The following is a 23,793-nucleotide window of genomic DNA, read 5'->3' on the forward strand; positions in this document are numbered from 1 at the left end:
GGATTACTTGTGGGAAACCTTTTCTTCAAGGTTCCTAGCGTTTGACCTAACGGCATCAATCCTATACACTACAACTTCCACTACTACAAAGTGTAACCAAGGAGTATTGGTTGTATTTCATTGTTGCCAGAGGTTGAAACTTTTTCACGAATAGCCAATTATCCATCGAGAAGGGGCCAAGTTAATGACGTCATATGTTGTCATATCTTCGAAAGACATTCCTCTGAGTTTGCTGGCGATGTCTACAAGAAGTAGGTGTTAGTCTTATAATTACCAGAATTATGCAACTTTCGTAATAAAGAATAAAGTAAAACAAAACAAAAAATTAGGTAGGGATGTAAGATACCTGTGACAGCGTCATCTTTGTCAGGTATGTTGATGAAATTTTATTATGGAAAAACACCGGTACACCGGCAGTGAATCTCATAGTAGGCCCCACAAACAATTTTTCAATGGCCTTTAAGTTACTTTTTATTATTTTTCGGTCTTTGACAGCGTTGGCAGGAAGGTACCCCAGTCGCATCAAGTGACGATCAATTATCGCATCCTGTGTTTATCAGGAAGGTACCCCAGTCGCATCCAGTGACGATCCATTATCGCATCCTGTGTTTATCTAAGTAGAGATAATATGCTTATATAATTATATATCTCTTACCGGCCAGTCAGTATCAAGAATACTGATGAGTATAAGAAAGTACTGCGAATATTGATCATAACGAGTAACCAGAATATTGATAACAAAACATGTCTGATAAGAAAGAACAATGTGCACTCAACTACCAACATACCAATTAAAAACATTGCATAATCAACATGTTCAATCTGAGCCATCATAGATTTTTCTCTTTCATTTTAATCAAGCTTAGCTTTAATAATCCATTTCACAGATTAAAATAATTACGATTTCTCTCCTACAGACAGAACGACGACTACGGAGCGTTTGCGGGGACTGCACCACAATTTACGACAATCTGGGAAAGCATCCTTGGCTTTCTCTATGGATTTTATTGAAAGTGGCGGACAGCGTTCTCAGAGGCATTGCACAGGTAAGTTTTGTAAAACAGGGTCAAAATAAGAAAAATATACAAAATATGATTTTCATTAACATGTTTTCAGAAAATTGTCAATACATTAAACACATCAGCAAATATCCCTTACCTCTTTATCGAAGCATTTTATACCCAATTTCAGGAATTTTATAGAAAAGGGCTGTATTAAACAAGAATCACTTTTATCAATACAAGCACACACACACACACACACACACATATATATTATAATATAATATATAAATATATTATATAATAATATTATATTATATATATAATATATAATATATATATATATATAATATAAATATAATCCCCTTGACAAATGGTACTAGAATCGCCTTACCGGGAATTTGGAGTTCAATTAGAAATTTCAATGATGAAATCGAATTTTGTGTTAAAATTAGATAAGTGAAGGACAACTGCAGAGTAAAAATGGCCCTTGGAAAAAGGTCTGTTTTGCAGTCAATTGAATTGTCATAGTCATTGCTGTTCAAAATTATGTGACAAACTGCAAAGCGATCTTGGGAGAAGCGTGTGTTGAATAACATAGGTTGGTGGTGGATTTTAAAATGAGAGGTCGGAAACTCAAGAAGAGAAAGAGAAGATCTAGAATTAAGACTTGGGACCTTAAAGGATGAAAGGGGAAACATAGAATTTGGACAGGGTAATAGAGTGGAAAATATCTGAGCAGACATGAGAGAAATATGTGTGGGGGAAGCAGAGGAACTGGTGGGAAGAACCAGCGGATATGGACTGTAGAGGAGAAAAGTGGTGGTGGGATGGAGGTGCAAGAATCAATTAAAAAATCAAAAGCACTTAAGGACTGGAAAGTAAGGCCTGCACAGGGTGCAGAAGAAAGCATAGAGAAGAGGAAATAGAGGCGAGGCGGAGGGTAGGTATGGCTGTGGGAAGGGGTGCATTGCAGCTAAATGAGACTAAAAACAAGAGAAGGAGAAAAGGATATCTATAAGATTTCAAACTAGAGGAAAAGGCAGAGACAGGATGTGGGTAGATTGGGTGTCATCAAGGACAGTGATGGAAATATACTGTATAGGGAAGAAGACATTAAGAGGAGATGGCAGGAGTATTTTGAACAACTGTTAAATACTGAAAATGAGAGAGAGGAGACGGGGGAAGCACAGTGGGGGGAGGGACCAATGAGGGAGATACAGGATACAGAAGTGAAGTGAACATTAAGGAAAATGAAGAATGGTAACTCAACAGGTCCATCAGAGTTCCAAATTGAAATGCTCAATTTACTAGGTACAGAGGGGAAGAAAGGGATGCTGGATTTATTAAAAGCTATATGTGAAGAGGAAGAAATCCCTTCTGCTTGTATATATATAAATTATATATACAAGCAGAAGGGAGATGTCATAGATTGCAGTAACTACAGGGGAATGAAGCTAACAGAGCATAGATAGAAAGTTTTAGAAAGAGTACTGGATGAGAGATTAAGAGAGATTGTACAGATTGAGAAACAGCAGTATGGATTCACAGGGGAAGAGGGACAGTGGATGACATCTTCATAGTAAGACAACTACAGGAAAAGAGGCTTCACGGATTTCAGGACCTCTATTGTGCATTCATAGACCTAGAGAAAGCATATAATAGAATCCCAAGAGATGTGGTGTTTTGGTGTTTGAGGAAAAGGAAAGTCCCAGTAAAGTTGGTTAGGCTGGTCGAGATGATATATAAACGAGTGCACACAAAAGTGATAACAGCAGTTGGGGAGACAGGAAACTTTGAAGTTAGTGTTGGATTACACCAGGGGTCAGCATTAAGCCCATTTTTGATGGTGCTGGTCATGGATGTGTTGAGTGAAGCAATCAGGAATGAAGAGCTGTGGGAACTGTTGTATGCTGACGATCTTGTGATTACTGCTGAAAATGAGGACCGACAGAAGGGTTGGGGTAGCAGGAATCTTTAGAGAGGGATGGATTAAAGGTGAATGTAAATAAAACTGAGGTTTTGCTGAACAGTAGGGTAGAGACACAATAGTAATACAAGAAAGAAGAGGCTTGATTATAAAAGAGGCAGAAAAGTTTAAATACTTAGGGTCTACTTTAAACCAAGAGGGAGGATGTGAGGCTGAAATTGACAGCAAGGTAAAAGCTTCATGGGGGAAGTGGAGAGAGCTAGCTGGAGTATTATGTGATAAGAAAATGCCAATCATGCTAAAAGTCACGATATATAACACAGTGATAAGACCAGTGTTAATGTGTGGAGCAGAAACATGGGGTCTAAGAAGAAAAGAGGAATTAAAACTTAAGAGAACAGAGATGAGAATGCTGAGGTAGACTATGATGAAATGAGAAGGGCAAGCTTAGTAAAGATGACAGGTGATAAGAGAGTCGAGATTGAGATGGTATGGGCATGTGTTGAGGATGGATGACGAGAAGGGAGTGAAGAGGGCTTGGGAGGAGCCAGTTCAGAGGAATGGGAGGAACCAGTTAAGAGGAAGATCAAGAGGGAAACAGAGAATTAGGTGGCAAGATAACGTGAAGGAAGATGTGGAGAGAAGAGGTTTGGTGGAGGATGATGCCTTTGATAGAAGGCAGTGGAGAAAGCTCATCAGGCAACCGACCCCTTAATGTAGGGATAACGGTGGGAAAGAAGAGTCATTGCTGTTCAAAATTCTTATGATACCGAGGAAAGTTAAGGAAAGAGCAAGAAGGATGTACATGGATATCATTGGAATAAGATAAGGTGTGATTTAAGTGACGAGCACATGACGTTCGCATATTGATTATCATTAACTATAGTCTATTTCATTCCATCTGTCCACTTACCAACGTTGGTTTAAGGTAGATGTGGCACAATACGTATAGCTAACTCTCAATTGGCTGGCTGAAATGAATGTTTCGATATCACTGGTTTACTGTGATCAAAATCCAAACTATTTCGAGTAATACACCTGAATGCTTACGTATAGAAGGAACACTAGAAGGAACATTACACCTTCTTACATAGGTCCAAAACATGCCGATTTAAATCGATAATACAACAACACAAGCACACAAAAGACGAGCTTGTAGCAAACTATCGACGTAGATTAAACACGAAAGAACGATGGGCTTTCAATAATTATGTTTAATCTTTTAGGTAAATACAAGACATCTGGTTATGCGAGTGCGAATAAAGGTATTTTGATATCTTAAATGTAAATTACATGAGTTAGGTAACATTCAAAATAGCATGAAATATTGCATATAAAGCTATCTGGGGAAGGCGAAAGGAGCAACCACCTCCCCACAGGCTGGTGGGCGGGAAATTTCACTTTATGCATGGCAATGGTATTGCGATTTCCTTTTCAGAGTATACTTTGCGCATTTCAATAATTTTTTTCCTTGAATATTCAAATCATTATGAAAGCCCAGTGACTGGACAACTGCATTGGTATTCTACCAAATAACTTATCTAGCAATTTTGAAGTTGTCACCGAGTTCCTGTCATCGTTTGTAAGTTGATGACACAAGTAAGGCATAAAAGGCAAGCCTAGTCTTATCTTTTTAGTGTAAGGCACTGGAATGTTACTAAAACGGAATGAATAAATACAGGTTACAATTAGAAAGTTTTTTGACTGATATACTAAAGTGAAAGTGTGCTTAAAAGAAGAATTAAAAGAAATACATAAGTAACAATTAAATATCTGCGAATAGGCCTATCGTTGGTTTGCCATTGCTCCGTGATCTAGAGATCAACATCAGTAAAGGTTATTTTTCAAGTTTACGGATGTGGTTATAACTTTAGCATCATTATAAATTTGCCCTGATTTCATGCAATGAAATTGCACACAGAATAAAGTGTGAATAAGGAAATCTTGTGATCTGAAAGCCCAACGTTCGTTTGTGTTTGACCTGAGCACAGTGTTTTATACAAGCTCGTCTTCGTGCTTATATTATTATATATTATTTCATCGAAAAAACTGGCACGTTTATGATTTGTATAAGAAGGTATGAGGGTTCTTTGTATATATAAACATTAAAATATGTTATTGAAGAAATAATTCAAGAATTATCACAATAACCAAGGAAATCGGATATGCTGATTGTCAGCCAATCACGAGCTACACATGCGCAAATACCACATCCTCACCCATAAGTGGACGGACATATGATATGAAACCGATTATAGTGACTGTAAAGATCAAATTTATGGTTTTTTCAATAGAAGTGGGATGGCAGTATATTACAGCAAGATTATAACACGAGCAAGGTAATGGGGCTAAATGCAGGTCAGGAATACTTAAAAATAGCTGCTTGTATAAATGGTACAGAAATGGGAATTATTGATTAAGTTGGTTATTAGAGAAAAATTATGAATAATGGAAGGCTTGTACAAGGATAGAATATCTGCAAAATGTTTGGAACGTTGGAGAAGTTTCTACCGAAGCAAAATTGGTAATGTATAAAGCCATTATCTAGTCAGGGACTGAAGTATGAATGTTAAGTGCAATTGAGAAATGACAATAAGCCCACCCATTACAACCAAATGGCATGCACTGATGAAAGGGGTCAAACACGTGATGCTCCATATCATGTAAATGTAGCGCATACGTGACTGTTGTAATTGGATACGACCGTCGTCTGCAGATGGCAACAGTGACTTATTTCAGGGGACCACTACCTGAAAAAGCGTATGCACTGCGAGTTCTTCTTTCGTAACTAATTTCTCATGCAGATACTATATCTCAATTCTACCCAGTGACCCTTACATAAATAGAGACGTATAAGCATCCCACAATCTTGTTCACAGTTTCATTCTGAAAATAAAATACACAGCCTGTACTCCGGGCTTCTTACCTTTTTATCGACTGAAATCAAAATCATTAGTAATCTCAAATGGTGCCACTGCAGTCCACGGTTGCTTAACTGGTTAAACAGGCTTCCTTCAAGCTGTCATTACTGATTCTCATCACACAAACTTCCAGCCCTGACGAGACGCTACGATAAGGTTAACAGCAATAATGGAGACACTTCTTGTCACCTCCCAGACATATCTGCGTTCTTCCGCCCATGTGCTTCTTCTTATTTTATGTTATATAATATTTCTATTATCGGATATAATGTTTTTATCAGTCAAATTATAAATGTTATTTCGAATGTTGACACTATTCTTTGACTTCCATCTTGCATAACTTTGGGTGCTTTTTCTTCAATTTATTATTCCCTGATCATGTGAATTTTGTTGTACCCCATGCTTAAAAATTAACCGTCTAAAATAATTCTTATGTTATATAGAGTCAAATTCAGAATTATCATTCCGTATATAAAACAGTAAAGCGTGAAAATAACTATGTTCGACACAAGTGTTTCGTCCGTCTAAGTCCCGGGACTATTTCAGAAATTAGCACTTTGCGGCAGAAGAGACACCTGTGCATTTCAGGGTCGTGTCCAATTTATTTTCGTTGATAAAATCTTACCAATGCATCTGATATGAATCGTACTTTGGAAATAGCTATTTGAAGCCATAGCCTAATTGTCAAAAATATTTCACCAATTCCAAAAGCTTTGTATAACTGATGGTGAACGGGTAAATAGAAATTGCGTTATAACTTATGTATGCCTATAGTTAACGTAAAATTGTACAATGAAAATAGTAATATTGTCATATGTGTATGAACTCTTTTGCTATGATATGGTCATATCTATACATATAAAAAAATTCTTACTAACACTGTCACTCTCAACAATAATTTGTCTACCCTTTCCTTTAAAACAGGAATTTGGTGCAGTCATGTTTCAATTTTATCAATGACATCGGTGCTATGAACGTAATAGCAGTAGTTTCAACTCTACTTTAGACAAAATCTGTAACAATATATTTACTTTGACTGTACAGATAAAAATGTTTAGATTATCATTCATTTATAATATATCATCTTATAATTTCGATAATTATCGCATATCCTACTTAAGCTATTGCTTATTGTATAATGATGTCAATTATTTGAGCCTCTACGATCCTTATCATACTACTAGGAACCCTGCTATTACGTCTAATGTCATAATTTACGTCACAACTGGAACTAGCCCCTCTCTGGGTGGTTACTCAATTTAGTTTTAAGTTTCCCTTTACATTTCTTTGATTTACTCTGATAAGTGCTTTAATTATCCACATTAGACATCACTGCATATTTTTGCCAATTAGGCTATGGATTCTAATAGCTATTTCCAAAATATGATCCATATCAATTAGACATTAGGCAACCTTTAGTTACATGTATGCAACTAAACAAAAAAGTCAGACATTTGTTAACACCCATTTCCTAAGGGTTGTATTAGCCAATGTTAACGACAGTATCAAAACACAATATATATGTGTGTGTGTGTGTGTGTAACTGAATCACAAAGATATGGAACATGATGAATGTATAAATAAAGTCAAGTGCCACGAAGGAAAAAAGTGAAACAAAGTGGTTGCCAGGCCTTTCAACACATCGGTCCTTTACTAGAAGGGTGCTAGTAAAGAACTGTGGTGTCAAAAGGCTTAGCGACCACTCAGTTGTTTCACTTTTTTCCTTCGTGGCATTTGCCTTTATATATATATATATATATATATATATATATATATATATATTATAGTACAACCCCTCTGAGATATATGGGGTTTCTAATGTGATGTGTTACATACATACATACACACACACACACACACACACACACACACACACACACACATATATATATATATATATATATATATATATATATATATATATATATATATATATATATATATATATATATATATAGAGAGAGAGAGAGAGAGAGAGAGAGAGAGAGAGAGAGAGAGAGAGAGATATGTGTGTGTGAGTGTGAGTGTGAGTGTGTGTTTGTATGTATGTATGTATCACATCATATCAAATGGGTTGGCTCTAATATGGTTATCCATTCATAATATATATCCTTGTTTATATGCTGCAGGTATGCTTCGCAAACAACACATTTTCCGGACTGCTAATTTTAATAGGTCTCTTCGTTGGGGATGTCAGAGCAGGTGGAGGAGCTGTTTTGTGTTCAGTAATTGCTATAGCTACCGCAAAGGTAAGTTACGTTCTCTTCTGTTTGTACTGTACATGATAATAATCCTCAATCATTTCATGTCTATTGTTTTTATGTTTTATTTGTAAGAGGATGTTGGTAGTTGGGAAGGTGGCCAAAAATTACTGTAAAACCTTTATATACAAAACCATATAAACAAAAATCAAAATACGGACAGAGGAGAGTTATGCCGATCACATAAGCAAATGGAATGACCAACTATATATTCAAAGAAGTCAATGAAACCAAGAAAAGTAAACAGGATAGTAAAGATATCACGTATAGACATTCTCTTAACTGGAACACTGGCTAACACTACATTTACTTTCCGGAATCTTCAAAAACAACAATAATAATAGCAATAATAAAATGATAAAAAAAAATCCCGAATTGTAACCGAATATGGTATAAATAATTACCATTTCAATTAATGTTCAACTGTTTACTAGTATCCTACTCACACACTTATTAATTACAAGTGGCATGCTTCCATTAATTATATAAATGAACCCCATCTACAAGCGACACATGGCAAAATAGCAATTTCTGCAATTTTAGTACTTTCCTGGCACAACCGTTCTAGAATTAACACCGGCATCAAGAATTAGATTGTTTATTCTGTTCCTGATATAGCACTGGAACAGGCACTGGAACAAAGCTAAGGTCCTCATCTCTCTGTTTGTGTTCAGAATTTCTGAATGATAAACTTCAGTGTATCTCATCTTGGAGAAAGAAAACTTTTTACATTTATTAACAACATGCAGACCTTAGCACAATGAAGAACAGTTGCTCCTATTAATCATGAGTTCATTCAGCTCTAGCTAGTTCAGAAACCTTCCAGCTATGTAGGATAGGTCAAGTATATCTATCATTAGCTTGTTAGGTGGTGGTTCTAGAACTATAATGAACTGAAATGGAAGAACTTTATCAACTGAAATGGAAGAACTTTATCAGCTTGTTCAGAACCAGTTTTAAAGGCTCTCAGCTCACTTATGTTAGCTGCCTATCTACCGTTACCCAGCAACCTCCCACAAACGATGTCAAGGTTATCAATCCACAGACCGGCGAGTTCGATCGCAGGTATCATGAAGAGTTCCACCCAAGGTCTATATCTCTATAAAGCTTATTCCACCCTAAACCAGTTAGTAAATGGCGACCGTCTGCCTGTCTCTCCATCTCACTTCCTCTCTACTTAGCGCATCTAATCTTCCATTACGGCTTCTGTACATGGAACCATTAAATATGTTTGTTTTATCCTTGCCATAACAATCTCCATTCAAAACAAATAACGAACTTGAGAATCAAGCTGTTTCGAGGTCAAGGATAAACTTTTATATAAAAGCATGTACATCCAGCTCAGTTATTGCTATGGAGAATCTTTAACGTTATGTCAATTCTGAAACTAAAAACTATCAGTAAATCATACAACAAATAGCAATTATACTTAAAAAAATAACAATTGTGAAACACATTATATAGGACTATATATATTTGTGTGTAAATAACACAAACACCTAAAATCAAATATGTAAAATACCACAGAGTATCCACCTAAAGATGTAAATAGCTTCACATAAAAGCAAAAACCAGGAAGTGGCGGAATGCTCAGACAGACAAGACAAGACAAGAGAAGACAGACAGACACACACACACACACACACGGGTCATTACGCGATCAATTACATACATACCGAAGTAACTTAAAACTCAACAGCTGTTAGTTTATTATAGATTATAAACAACAAGAATACATATTTTCAGGTTATCTGTTCAAAATGTGATAATAGAAGATTTTTCATATATCTGGTGATTGCTTGTAAATGATAACAAAATTATTCTTATTTTACTATTACAATTACAAAGAAACAAAAATAGTAAGACAGTCTTTCACTCAAGTTATCCCCACAAAATTTAAAGAGGGAGTAATCATACTCTTATTACCTGATTATCTGATGACTGCGATGCAGGTCAAAGCTGGAACGAGTACAAGTACCTACTACTTGCTTAGTACAGAAAATACTCGTATCTATAAGCGTCTCGTGTTTTCAGGGTGTGATGGTAGAACAAACGTTCACATGCAATTAAGGCTAATCACTGATAACGAGAAAGAGATTGCAAAAACATAAAACATTTTTTTGTGTAGCGCTAAAAGTGGTGTGGAAACAATAAAAGAAACCAAGCGGATAATTCCAGACCAAGCCAGTTACAAGATGCAAGGCTAGACTGGCCTTTCTCTTTTTCATCGCTTTACGACACTGAACTCGATCAAATACCTATGTTATATATTCTCATAAGTTTTCATTCTACCTTGTCAATGCTCTATGCATGTAAAGTGTTGTTACAAACGGCCCCTTTCACTAATAACAAACGACAGTAAATATATTTGAACTAGATGAGGGGTAAAAAGAAAAAAATATTGGAAAAGAAACCAACTCCCATTATGGTTTAAATCTGGGAAGCACGCAGCCTGTTTAACGTCACTGACCAAGACTGGAGATCCTTCTTGACCATCTTGACAGGACGCAATAGGCATGGAATATAGAACGCGTAGTTGTTGTTCCGTATTTTCGAAGGATGGGTAGAAGTATAGGTATTTAAAGCAGTTCATTTTACAGCATAACTGGAATACAATATTGAATACTTGACCAATGGTGAATCACAGTTCGTGTGTGTGTGTGTGTGTGTGTGTGTAATTATATATATATATATATATATATATATATATATATATATATATATATATATATATATATAATGCATTCCAGGTCTGCAGTAAAATAAACTGCTTTAAATATCGATTCCAACCCATCCTTCGAAAATACAGGCCAGCTACTACGTCCTATACTTTATACATATTGCGTCCTAGCTGTCAAGGTGATCAAGCAGGGTCTCCAGTCTTGGTCAGTGACGTCACTTTGGCTATGTGCTTCCCAGACTTACACCATAATGGGAGTTGGTTTCCTCACTAGGTGTATCAGAATGTTTGGCGATGACAACGGCGATTGAAATTTAGTAATCTTTTGGAAAATTTTTAACTTTTTTAAATCCATAATGCGATTCAGGTATATTTACTGTTGTTCTAAACAACAGTATTCTTTTGACTACGTATAATCTGAAATTCTACAGCGGTACAAGTGTCTGGGAAAAATGGACCACAATGCGATATCAAAATATACTTTCCGATAATATCATGTTAACAAAGTTGATATAATTTTTAGCTGTCTTTATCAAACTTCACTTCTGTAACGTTAGTTTAACGCATTCATCATATTGTACGAATATTACTATAATTAACACGTTTATGACTAATCAATGCACTGTCTTTTATGATAACGCATACGACTGCATATGTACGCATCTATAATGAGGGTTTGGCATCATATCCGTAACATTATTATTTTGTTGAATTCTTCAAGGGAAACTTCATCAGGATTCATGCAGTTTTTACTGGTGAAGAGAAAAAAAAATTGAATGGATTTCTTCATATCTTTCTGATATTTATCAGGAACACTTACAGACCTTGTATTTTTCTCATCCCAGTGAAGACTGGCACTATACCTGCAAGCAAGGTTGATAATGAATACTTAAGGAAATTATACTTCATACCTTTTAAGCAGCTGCAGCGAGAATACGATTTCTAGTACCGATCAGACAGTTGCAGAAGACGCAGATTCAACTTTACTCTCAGATCGCAACAGCAGCTGTCAACACACGATATCATAACTGGACAAACGTCTTTGATCGTGACCAGAAACACTAAAGCAAAAATAAAAGCTAAGAAGGAACATCACTGCAATACCTAATGTCAATCCTTTTTCATTGCAATGCCTGATGTCAATACCTTTAGGAATGATACCTAACGATCCTCGCCTGCTAATTGTTTGGTTGTGTAACAAAGCAATAGAGACAAACAAAGAATTTGAAGACTTGATAAGATATTTTCACAAATTTTTATTTTGCTCATGTCTTACCTTTTACCAGACTACAACTGAAGTAGTTATTATAATAATGACGCAATTAATACATTACGAAAATGGAATGATATCTGTGAATATTACAACCTAAACACTACAAAGAATGATTTACAAGCCAAAGGTGAAGCACAAAGCTGAGGGTGATGGTATCTTTAGAAATAATTCAATCAAATCTTTATAAAAAAAAAAAAACTAAAAAATATTCTTCGAAATGTCCTGCTTCAAAGATAAATTCATGACTATTTAATGAGAGGAAATTGTTCAACGAAACTGGAAAAATCAAAATGCAGACCACTTGTAAAAATATGTAAGAAATAATTTTGAAAAGGCTTGAACATTTATTAAATAATTTTAACAAGGTCTGAACATTTTCTCAGCTCATGAAGGTGGTTACCTCATTAACCAGAGACAGCCCCTCCATCCTACCTTAATAAATCAAGCACTACAATCCTCCGACACCAAAGCGTTCTATGACTATTCCCAATACTGTGTAAATTCTGTCTCCGCTTCGCTTATTAAAAGACGCTTGACTATGCCTCTATTACTTACTTTTCAACCATCCTTCCCCTAGGGTTAAAAGAATTTGCCTGACAAATCCAATAAGCCACTAATATGCTACATGGCATATGAAAAAAATAAAAAGCGCTACAGTATAGTAACTAAAAACGTAATTAGGAGAGAGAGAGAGAGAGAGAGAGAGAGAGAGAGAGAGACAATGCCAGTCCAGGGTTAACATGGGACCCAAAAGTCAGATATATAGTACGTCGTAGTGGATGTTACTTCTTGCAAGGATATATATATATATATATATATATATATATATATATATATATATATATATATATACACACACACACACACACACACATATATAGATATATATCTTATATATATCTACTATATATATAATTATATATATAGACATACATACATCGAAATCAGCTTTCGTAACAGCAAGGCCAATTAATTTTTCATGTTCTGGATTCAACTGCAAGGACGTTGAAATATCACATTTCTTTTTGTGGGTGGTATTCCATTTCCACAGCATCCAAAAACATTCATAACTACTATTGACGGAATGCTGTGTATAACAGTGGTGTCAAATGCAGAGAAGTCGATCTGACCTGCATACTTAAAATAAGAAAACGGAAATAGCACAGAATCAACCACATGATCTGATCGATGAATGCGATGCAGCGTGTACGAGTATCCAAAACGTATATACCTAAGCCAATTGTTTACAATTACGGAATTCATTTTCCGCGATCCTGACATCGTCCTTACTCATCGAAATAGAGAAGATTCTTACGAAGAAGCTCTTAATTAAAGGGTGACGGGACTACGGAGATCAGCACCCGCTATAAATGGAAGATTAATGTCGACACCCAAAGCGGCGGAATCCAGACTAGACCAGATCCGTGTAAGAGGCAAGGCTACACATCCCGCTCTTGTTCCTCGAGTTACTAAGCTGAACTAGAATGTTAAATCAAAACAAATATCGTGCATGTATGTATGTATATGTACATATATATATATATATATATATATATATATATATATATATATATATATATATATATATATATGAGAAAGAGGGAGATATTTTTTTCACATATACTAAAATACTAAATGACAGATTTTGTTTTATATTGACTTCAACAACATACGTTGGCAATAACCTTACCCCAAAGGAGATTGACTGATAAGAGCTACTGCCCGGCCAGGATTCGAACTTGGGTCATAGTTTACAGCCCAGGTTCGGATCCTGGCTAGAGCAAAAGTAGTCATCAATTATAATTCCTTTTAACTGTAATTATTCCCAAGATATGATGGTTTCCATATTAAAACGAATCTCCATGATATATATAATATATATGAGTCATATCACATTACCGTGATTCACATACATACATAGAGCTACAAATGTCCTTTAATATCTAATGTGCGTCCTGGATTTGTTGGTTTAGGTGGTTCGCGCCCGTGAGCCGACAAATCTCTCTTATCGACTAAAAAATTACCCTTCGTTAAACATATATGAAAATATATTAATTCCGAGGTAGAGCGAATTAGATATTAAAGGACATTTGTAGCTCGGTGTATATATAATTTATATATATAGACACACCCAGGGTACACACAATAAGTGTTTAAGATCCCACTGAGACACCACACCCCGAATCACAAGGATAACGAGGTAGTACTGTAAGTAGTGTTGCAGAAACTTCCCTTTTCCTGCCGCCTCCTGTTACCTAGCTATTTTCAAGTTGTTCCGAATTAATTGTCGTAGTAGAAGGATGTTTTGCAACTGAAACCTAATTTACAAAACTTCATAACACTGATCGTGAATAAATTCTTGCTCAACTTTCAACCATGATTTACTCATCTCTCTCTGTACATCAAAGATATTTCTTTGTGTAACAAAGATTCTTGTAGTGAAGAATATAAAGTGCTGTTAACCTCTACCATCAGTAATCTCGTTGTTTCTTGTGCCAGAACTAACTTAGCATTTATGCTATAATTAACATTTCTACCACCACCTTTCAAATAACTTTTTCTATTGCATCTTCGATTTCCAATAATCCTAGTTAACTATAATTAATAATGATTATATACAAATAAATAACATTTTGTATCAAAAAATAAACAGAGGTGTCAATCACCACATGCTCATCAGCATTAAAAAAATCTTCTTGCGGAAAAGTATTGTCTTACAATAAAACCTTACTTACCCTTTTTATATGCCACCACCAATCTCCTATTAAAGGACAATAAGTCTAAGTTTCTATTCTGCTCTCATTGGCTCTACTCCACAATGGACAAGGTTTTACATTATCGCTTGCATAACCTACAGTCCTACACAGAGAGCTTCAATATTTATGAGTAAATGACTGTTAATCTTCCCAATCATCCCGCACTTGACGAGGTAAAATGGCCCTCTATTTATGAGAAATTATTTGATGTTACATAAATATATTTTTCAATATCAATGTCGAAGTAATAGCTCTTTTGCACTAAAATGTAAATAAGCTACTCTCTTTGCCCTTAAAAATTTGCAATTTTATTTAATGATCCCATCCCACCCGACCGGATGGGTTGAAGAATCATTATGCTTATTATATTCATTGAAATGGTTCTTTTGTTGTGTCACTTTCATTTTCTACACATACATTTCTAAAAGCTGTAACACACTGGCATTTCAACACACAAGCGCTAAGATTACCATTCCATTGTGTACTGACAACCCCAACTCTGGCCCTGGCTTCACACTCCAGACTGTAGACAGGCAGTCAACGGTTTTTACTGATAAAATTACCCTCTTAAAACTAAATCATGAAACGGAACACTTTACTGCTGACCTTATTTCAATATGTATTAGATCCATGTCCCCTGAATATACACACCAGTGAAAAATGATAGATATTAGCAGGGGTTGTACATTATGAATATGCACAGAAAGTTTCAAGTTAAGCTACAAATTTCAAAATTGATCGTACTTCTTTAGAAACCCTCGTGGAGTTGCCAGTTCGTATATTTTTTCCAATTATTGTCATCCTCTTTATCTAATAATAAGCATCACTGATTAACTTTAGAACCACAGCAGGTATTTCCCCCAGTGAATGGTCAATGTTAGTTCAATAATTGTTTATTAAAAGAAAAGAAGAAATAAGAATTTCGCCGTAGAAACATCTGCGGCTATCAATGTGATATCGAGTGCTCACCATAGAGTGGCAGCAGGAACAGAGTGCATAAGCATTGACCTAATGTGATTTGTAAATTAACTTTCTATTTTTATAGCATTTTATCGACCTAATGTGATTTGTAAATTAACTTTCTATTTTTATGGCATTATATCATAAGTTATTATGATTTATTTTGATAAAGCACAAAGAAGTTTAGCATTTGATTAAATGAAATATAAATAAGACACGAGTTGGTATGGAGAGACAGAGAGAGAAAAAAAATTCCAAGTTGTATGCACGTTAAGCATTAGCTACATGGTTATGCCTATTTCAATAATCAAGGAAATATATTTTCCAGCTTATTTAATAATTTCATCGAATTTCTCAATTGTGCAAATTTTTCCATGTGGAATTGCGTTCAGGCTCGCATCGAACAAGTATTTTCGTAGGTTCCCACCTTTTTTCAGTGCATAAGTGAGACTATTCTTGTCCATACGATCCGGTGTGAATATGCTTAGCGTGCATTATTTTAATTCGAATATCTCCTGTTACGCTCTCTCTCTCTCAGAACCTTTTTATCTAGTCAGGAATAACCAGAGGCCTGTTTTAAGAATTGAACACTAGGCCTATTGGTCATGCTCGGGTGCTTCTGTGTGTGTGTGTGTGTGTGTGTGTGTGTGTAAATTCCCAAAAAACTCATGAATTTCTGTTACAGTATACAATAATGCTTGACTGGATCGAACTGATTACTGGTTGCCTGTGGAAATATGAATTTGGGTTATATCACCCCCTTTTGATACGCCCACTTATGCAAATTCAGTCTTAAATTTCACTGTTGGAATATGATTAGAAGATTTGAGGTAAAACGTTGAAGTGAAAAAGTCAGGATTGTGGGTAGAGGAGCGTAGAGGAAGAGTGGGAGGAGAGTTGGTTTTGGTCTGTCGTCTCCCGACTTAACCAGGTGTGATTTTATGGGTGTTCGGTTGCTTGCGACCGTCTTTCTTATTTTTTTATATAGCGAGTCTGTTTCCCAGGCGCTAGGGCAGGTACTGGTGTCGGTCCTAATGGTTCTATTTTTGCCTAAATAAGACAATGGTCCTGCATTGTAAGCCTTGCTATGCCCGGAACTAGGCCTAGTCACCTGAAGGTGCAACAGCAAGAGCCTTTCTCGAAGATGGTGTTTTAAGCTCAGCTCTCTCTCTCTCTCTCTCTCTCTCTCTCTCTTGTTCTCTTACTCCTCTATCATGTCTCTTTATCTCCTTGAGGAATCATTTTTCTCTTTATTTTGCTCTCTTTTCCTCTCTTCTCTCCCTTAAGAATTTATTTTACACTTACTTTTGCCCTCTTTCTCCTTTTGTTTCGGATATAGGAGTTTGCATAAGTATTGTTCCGAAGTGTCAGAAATCACTGTGTTCGTCCGTTGGCTAGGACTACTACGGCTCATGCTGGGGGGCCTGGGGTCAAACCCCTCCCCCCAGCCCTGGTGGGCATTGGCTGGCGGTGGGGGTTTATGGCTAAGTTCTCTCTTCCCCGCACCCTTAGTAAGACACGGCTGGTGATTCATAGGATGGGTAGATAATGTTATGTTTTTGTCGTGGGTCGAAACCGAAGCCAAAGCAGAATCCGAACGGTCGGGTACTATTAATTATAGAAGCTAGAATAAGAACTACCAACCACACCCACCTTCTCTATTGAATCTAGGTGCATTCATGGTTGATTATGTTAAAGGTTACGGAGATTTTCCCTTTATATTCTATTGATACTTGCATGGTTTTTATGCATCTTCGGTAAAATAATTTATAATACACTATGATATTAAATATTTGTTTCCACATTGATCGAAATATACTTACGCAATGTTGGTAATCCTGTGTTGAACGGAAATTTCAAATTGTTTTGTTTATATAGTTTGAAGTAATTACTGTACTTTGAAATAATTACTATTACGGTAATTGTTTCTTATGAATGTTATAAATATCATAGACTTGATATTTGTGCATCATATGTTAACTTTATTTTGCTTGATAGATTTCAATGTAGAAAAAAAAGTTTTTCAGCTACGTGTTGAATTTGCCAGTTAGTGAATTTCGAAAGAAATCCTCTAAAATTTGTAGCATCACTTTTGGAACTTACTGTACAAACAGTTCAAAGAATCCAATTAATTGGGGAAGGGGGTACCTGGTTCTTTGAAATAATTTAATGTTTACAAATTACTATTAACAGATAGCATGATACATAACGTTCACTTCGTTAACTCCCAAAGATATTACTAACCTTTTTGAGATTCTTAGGACTCATCATTTGCAGTCACGCAAATGATAATCCTCAAGATTCTGAAGAATTTAAATGTCACTAAAAATATCTTTTTATCTTAAACTCGTGCATTTAACTTGCATCTCATTTTTGTTTTTTGAACCTGCCTTAATTAAGTACAAGTATTCGGCTTTACTGTAGTCACAATATTTTCTTTTCCTGCTGGCTGTATATTTCACTGCTATGCCCCCAAACAGACACACACACACACACACACACACACACACATATATATATATATATATATATATATATATATATATATAATATATATATATTATATACACAATTATAATGGATATATAAATTTACAAGTGCTAAATAGTCAATTACATTCCAATACTTCAAATGAATCCAACTATTTCTCTAATATATTGTATGTACAACTATCACAGCTTCTGAAATAATTTTCTCAACTCCAAATTCTTTAATGGCGCCTGACTGTAAGGTCCTCTTTTCAAGTCCATTTAAATCTTACCCATCATCATCTAACCAGATGGCTTCGGCTATGGCGATTTGATGTAACTACTTTATAAAATATTCCTCCGAGCCGAAAAACGTAGCTACGACTTTCTCTGATTTCTTCAAATTGCCCTCAACAGCGGTTTAGTGTTGACCTCGGTCTTTGAACCGTGTCTCCCTTTAGTCCGTTAAAGATACAGCATATTTCGGAGTATAGAATTGCCTACATCGTAAACTTCAAGGCTATGGGACAAATACCTTAATTACTATACTGTAACATCACCTTAATACTTATGCAAAAGCACTGACTCATCCATACACAATATTATTGCACTCTGGAGCGATGGAATGAATTTGCATAACAGGTACTTTTGACATTAAAACCAATACCACAAAATAAAAACCGACTGCAACTTAGCAAAGTTGCAAATTAATCCTTTCTTAACGTACACCTTTTGCAAGTTATAACAAAAGCGCTGAGAAAAAAAAATCAAACAAAGGAAAACCTGATTGTTTATGTATATGAGAGAGAGAGAGAGAGAGAGAGAGAGAGAGAGAGAGAGAGAGAGAGAGAGAGAGAGAGAGAGAGACGTTGTCGGCACTTAAATATGTTTTTAAACTTAATTGCTGTTATCACCTCCCATGACCTGACCAAGTAAACGTTGATTTTTTCTTCCCCACAGTTTACTCATCAAGATGACGGTGCCATTAGAGCAGGGCTAACGAACTTCAGCCCAGTTTTGGTAGGCACTGTGACGGCGTCACTGTATCCCTTATTCTTCTTCAAGCCGTTCAACACTGACATTTGGCTATACATGATGATGACCACCGTTTTCAGGTATCTACCCTCAGCCACCATTAAGTACCTTTTAAGGTTAGGAAGCCAAATTTCACCTTTTGGGGGTAATGTTATTACAAAAGTAATTAAGAATAAAGGTCTTCAGGAATTAACAACTCTAAAGTCATCCCTTTAATAACATGTGATTTCGGTTCTTAAGCCGATGAAATCTTTTTCGCACATCATATAGACTAAGTTAAAAAAAAAACAACCTTGCATCAAATCATTGTAAACCACAGACAACAACTATGTTAAATACTAGCACCCGGAATATATCTTAATGGGATAATTACAAACCAAACATAATAACCAATATTCCAAAACACTGAATGTTCATTAGTAACCTTGTGTTTTATAACAAAACAAGATAATTAACCTATGACATTGCAAATAGTGTACTTCCTTATCCATTATGTTACCATTATTTGTGACTGGGTTCATATACATCTTTACATATCTTGAATACAGAAGAAATCTAAAAATGCCCCCCAAAATTTAATTACTATTTCAGTAAATATACAAAGTACTTTATAAAAAATAATTATTTGGTGTAAGACTGACAACTACTCCAACAAAACAAGTTCTCAATAATTTTCTAAAACTTAAAACCTCATACTCTGCGACTTAACTTTTAATTACAACAGCGTGTGCGTGAGCATCGGCTTAGGGGCACTGTTAAGCAAGCACAATCTTCCTGGTTACACGCTGCCATTCAATATTTCCACTTCCATCATATTTTTATGCTTGAGAGCAAAAGGATACGCCGAAGAACCTATCCAAAATACTGCTGCTGGAATCAGCAACGTTACAGAACATGCCAACTTTACATCGGGAGCCGAACTTTCCCCAGTATCTGCAACTATCCAGTGGGATCAGGTAGGTAACTTTCAACTACTGTTCCAGAGTAAAAATAAATACCCTCTTGGTGTGCTTATGGATGCACATACACCTATATATACATGCCTCTTCCCTTTAAAGCATATGGCACTGGGAGTTCGTCTTCCAATTTTCAGGAATGAGGCTGCTAGCCCAAACTCTTCTGCACACTGTCTGCAACTCACCACAGTCAACTACCTACCAAGTATCACAATTACTAAGGGCAACTGATAAATAATGAACAAATATAATAGCAAGCAAGGAAATAAGACTAAATCATTATGTTTGAGTCCTAAGGTTCCAATTCCTTCAAAACAACATACAAGGGATCAAAACGTCAATCAAACCAAATTAGGTCACCTAAATTTAACATCATAACCAAAGTCATAGATGTTCTGTAGTTAAAAAGAACATGGAAACATGCAAGTGAAAATTAAGACTTGAAATAAATTATCCCAACCCTAACAACAAACGTACATATCCCACAAGTGTGATACTATAAAATGCAAACCATACACAAAGTCGAGGAATCTATATAGCTACAGGCATAAACTTTTACCTGATGATCCTTAGGTCTATTTTTGAGGTTAACCTTTGATTAAATGTACAATTTTTCAAAATAAATTTATCTAATTCTGAAGAGATTAAGGGTTGCTTTCCCCACAGGTTTGGCTTGGAACACTTCTCACAGTAGGACAAGTCTACGCAGTTGAGAGTATTGCATGTTCCATTTTAATCATGATTGGACTGGTGATCTGCTCTCCAATGATTGCTGCAGCCTCATACCTGGGTGGTCTGCTTGCGACTTTTACAGGTAAGTCAATGGAGAGAGAGAGAGAGAGAGAGAGAGAGAGAGAGATGACAGAGAGAGGAGAGAGCGAGAGAGATAGAGAGGCGACCGATTAGGAAGGATGAGAGATAGAGAGAGAGAGGAGGAGAGGAGGAGAGATGGGAGAGAAGAGTCGAGAGAGACGAGTAGAGAGAGAGAGAGAGAGAGCGTGGTGCGCGCCATACCTTTAAAGTTTACCTGACATTTTTCAGTGTTTCCCTGCCTGAATTTTGCGACACGCATTCCTGGTTTTGTTGAGAAACAACTATTTGTTAGTTTACCTTTTCTAGCTTTTTGCTTTAATCCCCAATTTTAAAATTTTTCCCAACATTTTTTTTAATCCCTGCAATAAGAACATTTTATTTTGTGGCAAAAAAACTACTTTGTAAGATGTATATTAGATCTCAAGTAGATTGAAACGAAGTTTTGGTAATCTTCCAATTCCAACTGGTCAAAAGCGTATATAAAAAAGTTGAGCTTTTTGTTACTTTTAAACGACAGTATTGTCGGTGTTAATAGCGAATTCTTTTATTGGTGTTAAATTATTGTTTTAAAAACAAAACCTGGTTTAACATTGACTGTGAATGTTACTTGCATGGAGAAATGGGAGACTGATTATCTTGGGAAAAGAACTTAACATGGCAAAATTATACCCAAGAGCCAGCTAGAGAAACCATTTCTAGTACAACTCTGGATCACACATACTGGGTTACCCTCAAACCTCCATTTCAAGGCACAGTCAAGACAATCCTTCCTTTGCTTTGCTTAAACCGGATAATTGTCACTCATTGTCGAAAAATAAAGGCAATCCTTTTTGTTGTCAGACAATAAGTAGAGCAATGAGAAATATGCCCATTCCTGTTTGCTTGAAGCTAAAGTCTAAGTTAGCATATAGGTACCAAGAAATAGGGAAACATTTAGTCGACACAGACGCTCAAGGCATACACCAAAATGGTACTTTCCCTTAATGGAAGGGTGCTTTATTTATCTCAGGTTCTGGTAGCTCTAACCGTTCCAATTATCGCCCAATTTCTATATCTGTCATACTTCCTAAGGTTTTCAAATGTTTGCTGGCAACGAATCTGAATGAACATACAGAAAGCACTAGTCTCATTTTTCTTAATATTGCTATTGATTTTTTTACTAAAAGGCTTCATAGAGTAGTTGTTGATGGACTCTATAATGACTGTTTGAATGTATTATTTGACATTCCTGTCATGAAAACCGGCTTACTGCTGAGATGATGATGCTACTCTATTTACTCCAACCCAATTATCTGAGTGATAGCTGAATCCCTTAAGAGAGATTTAGGTCAAACCAGGGCATGGTGCAAATTATGGGAGAAGTATGAAAAACTGTGTAAAATTAAAAGTATGATCATTAGTTTCCTGGACATAAGATGCAATGGCCACAAACTTGAGCTATTCACAGACGTTGTTTCTGTATCTATATATTACTCATTTAAACAAGTGTCGTTCCTTTGGTTTTCAGCAACTGAATTTCATCTCGTATTGTTATATAACATTTTTTCAAAATTCTGATCATCCTCCACAATCACATCTGCTCAGACTAGATAACACCACAAAGTTTTCTGTAATTTTAATTCCCATTGTAACCAAATTATGGAGTGATCTTCGTCCTGTAGTTCAATTGTCGGAACTTAAATCGTTCCAATTTAGTGGAAATGCTTTTTTAATTCTTTAAAATTTATTATTTAAGTGTCTTGTCTACTGTATTTTGTTATTATTTTCATTTGTTTTTGTTTGTAATTTCTCTCTCATAGTTCATTCTTTACTTCCCAATATCATTTTCCTTAATGTGCTTCTCTCTCTTGTGGGGCACTTGGGTTTATAGCATTTTGTCTTGTACTAAAAATCATCGTTTGCAAAGTCAATGCCACTGGAAGAGTCTGCACAGCATAAATAAATGCAGAGCTGTTTACGACATATCCCTGTAAATGTATTTCCTAGCTTAAAACTTAATTTTTAATTATAATGAAAAACATGTGCAAACAGAAGTTACTAACAAAATGCAGGAACAGGAATCTCAAAACAATAACCAGCCTGCATTTACCAACTACAATGAAATTCATGTTTATTGTTATAACCAGGCCACCATAAACATGTCATCACCTAGTATACATAAAGTATAGTTCTGATACAAGATCAAACTTTTCACAACTTATAAAAAATTCACTGTGAACACCCATGAAATTCACTGGCCTAAAAACGACGACCCTACAATAATTAATTACTTTAATAATGACCTGTTTACTGTTTCCATTGAAGAAGGAAAAAAATTATTTTTATACCTACTACGGTTGACAGAAGCGAAGCTGTGCTCCTAAACGTTCCTGAATGCAAGCTTACAGTTATGTTCTCATGTTACAATAAACAGAGGCTGTTTTTGGCACACATGATATGTAACTCCTTTGCTAAACTGATTGTCTGACGGTAGGCTTTCTCCTGAATTACAACCAAGTAATGGAGACATTTCGTTTTTATGTAACCACGGCCTCATATATGCACGTGGCATATATGTGCATGATGTATCCCTCAAGGCCATATGTTGTCGAGTATGAATATCAAAAGAAAACAATACCTACCGTTGTGACTCAGACAAAAATGTCCCTTGGAATCATTGGCCACCCCAAGCAAATGATTCTCCTAGTAATGAAGAAGAATGCTAGAATCTTTCAGAGAAAAAGTAGACTAACAAGGTTG

General features: G+C 35.8%; 1 protein-coding gene across 1 annotated transcript in view; it reads left to right on the plus strand.

Moving 5' to 3' along the window:
• The window catches only part of LOC135212097 (urea transporter 1-like), a 44,584-nt gene that overhangs the window by 11,041 nt on the left and 9,750 nt on the right, over window positions 1–23,793 (plus strand). The window contains exons 2-6 of the mRNA XM_064245478.1: window positions 918–1,046; window positions 7,982–8,101; window positions 19,211–19,365; window positions 20,010–20,241; window positions 20,908–21,055. Coding sequence (XP_064101548.1) covers window positions 918–1,046; window positions 7,982–8,101; window positions 19,211–19,365; window positions 20,010–20,241; window positions 20,908–21,055 — 784 coding nt within the window. The remainder of the gene's footprint in view (window positions 1–917; window positions 1,047–7,981; window positions 8,102–19,210; window positions 19,366–20,009; window positions 20,242–20,907; window positions 21,056–23,793) is intronic.

The sequence above is a fragment of the Macrobrachium nipponense genome, chromosome 40 (genome assembly GCF_015104395.2).
Source record: "Macrobrachium nipponense isolate FS-2020 chromosome 40, ASM1510439v2, whole genome shotgun sequence".
Classification (NCBI taxonomy): Eukaryota; Metazoa; Arthropoda; class Malacostraca; order Decapoda; family Palaemonidae; genus Macrobrachium; species Macrobrachium nipponense.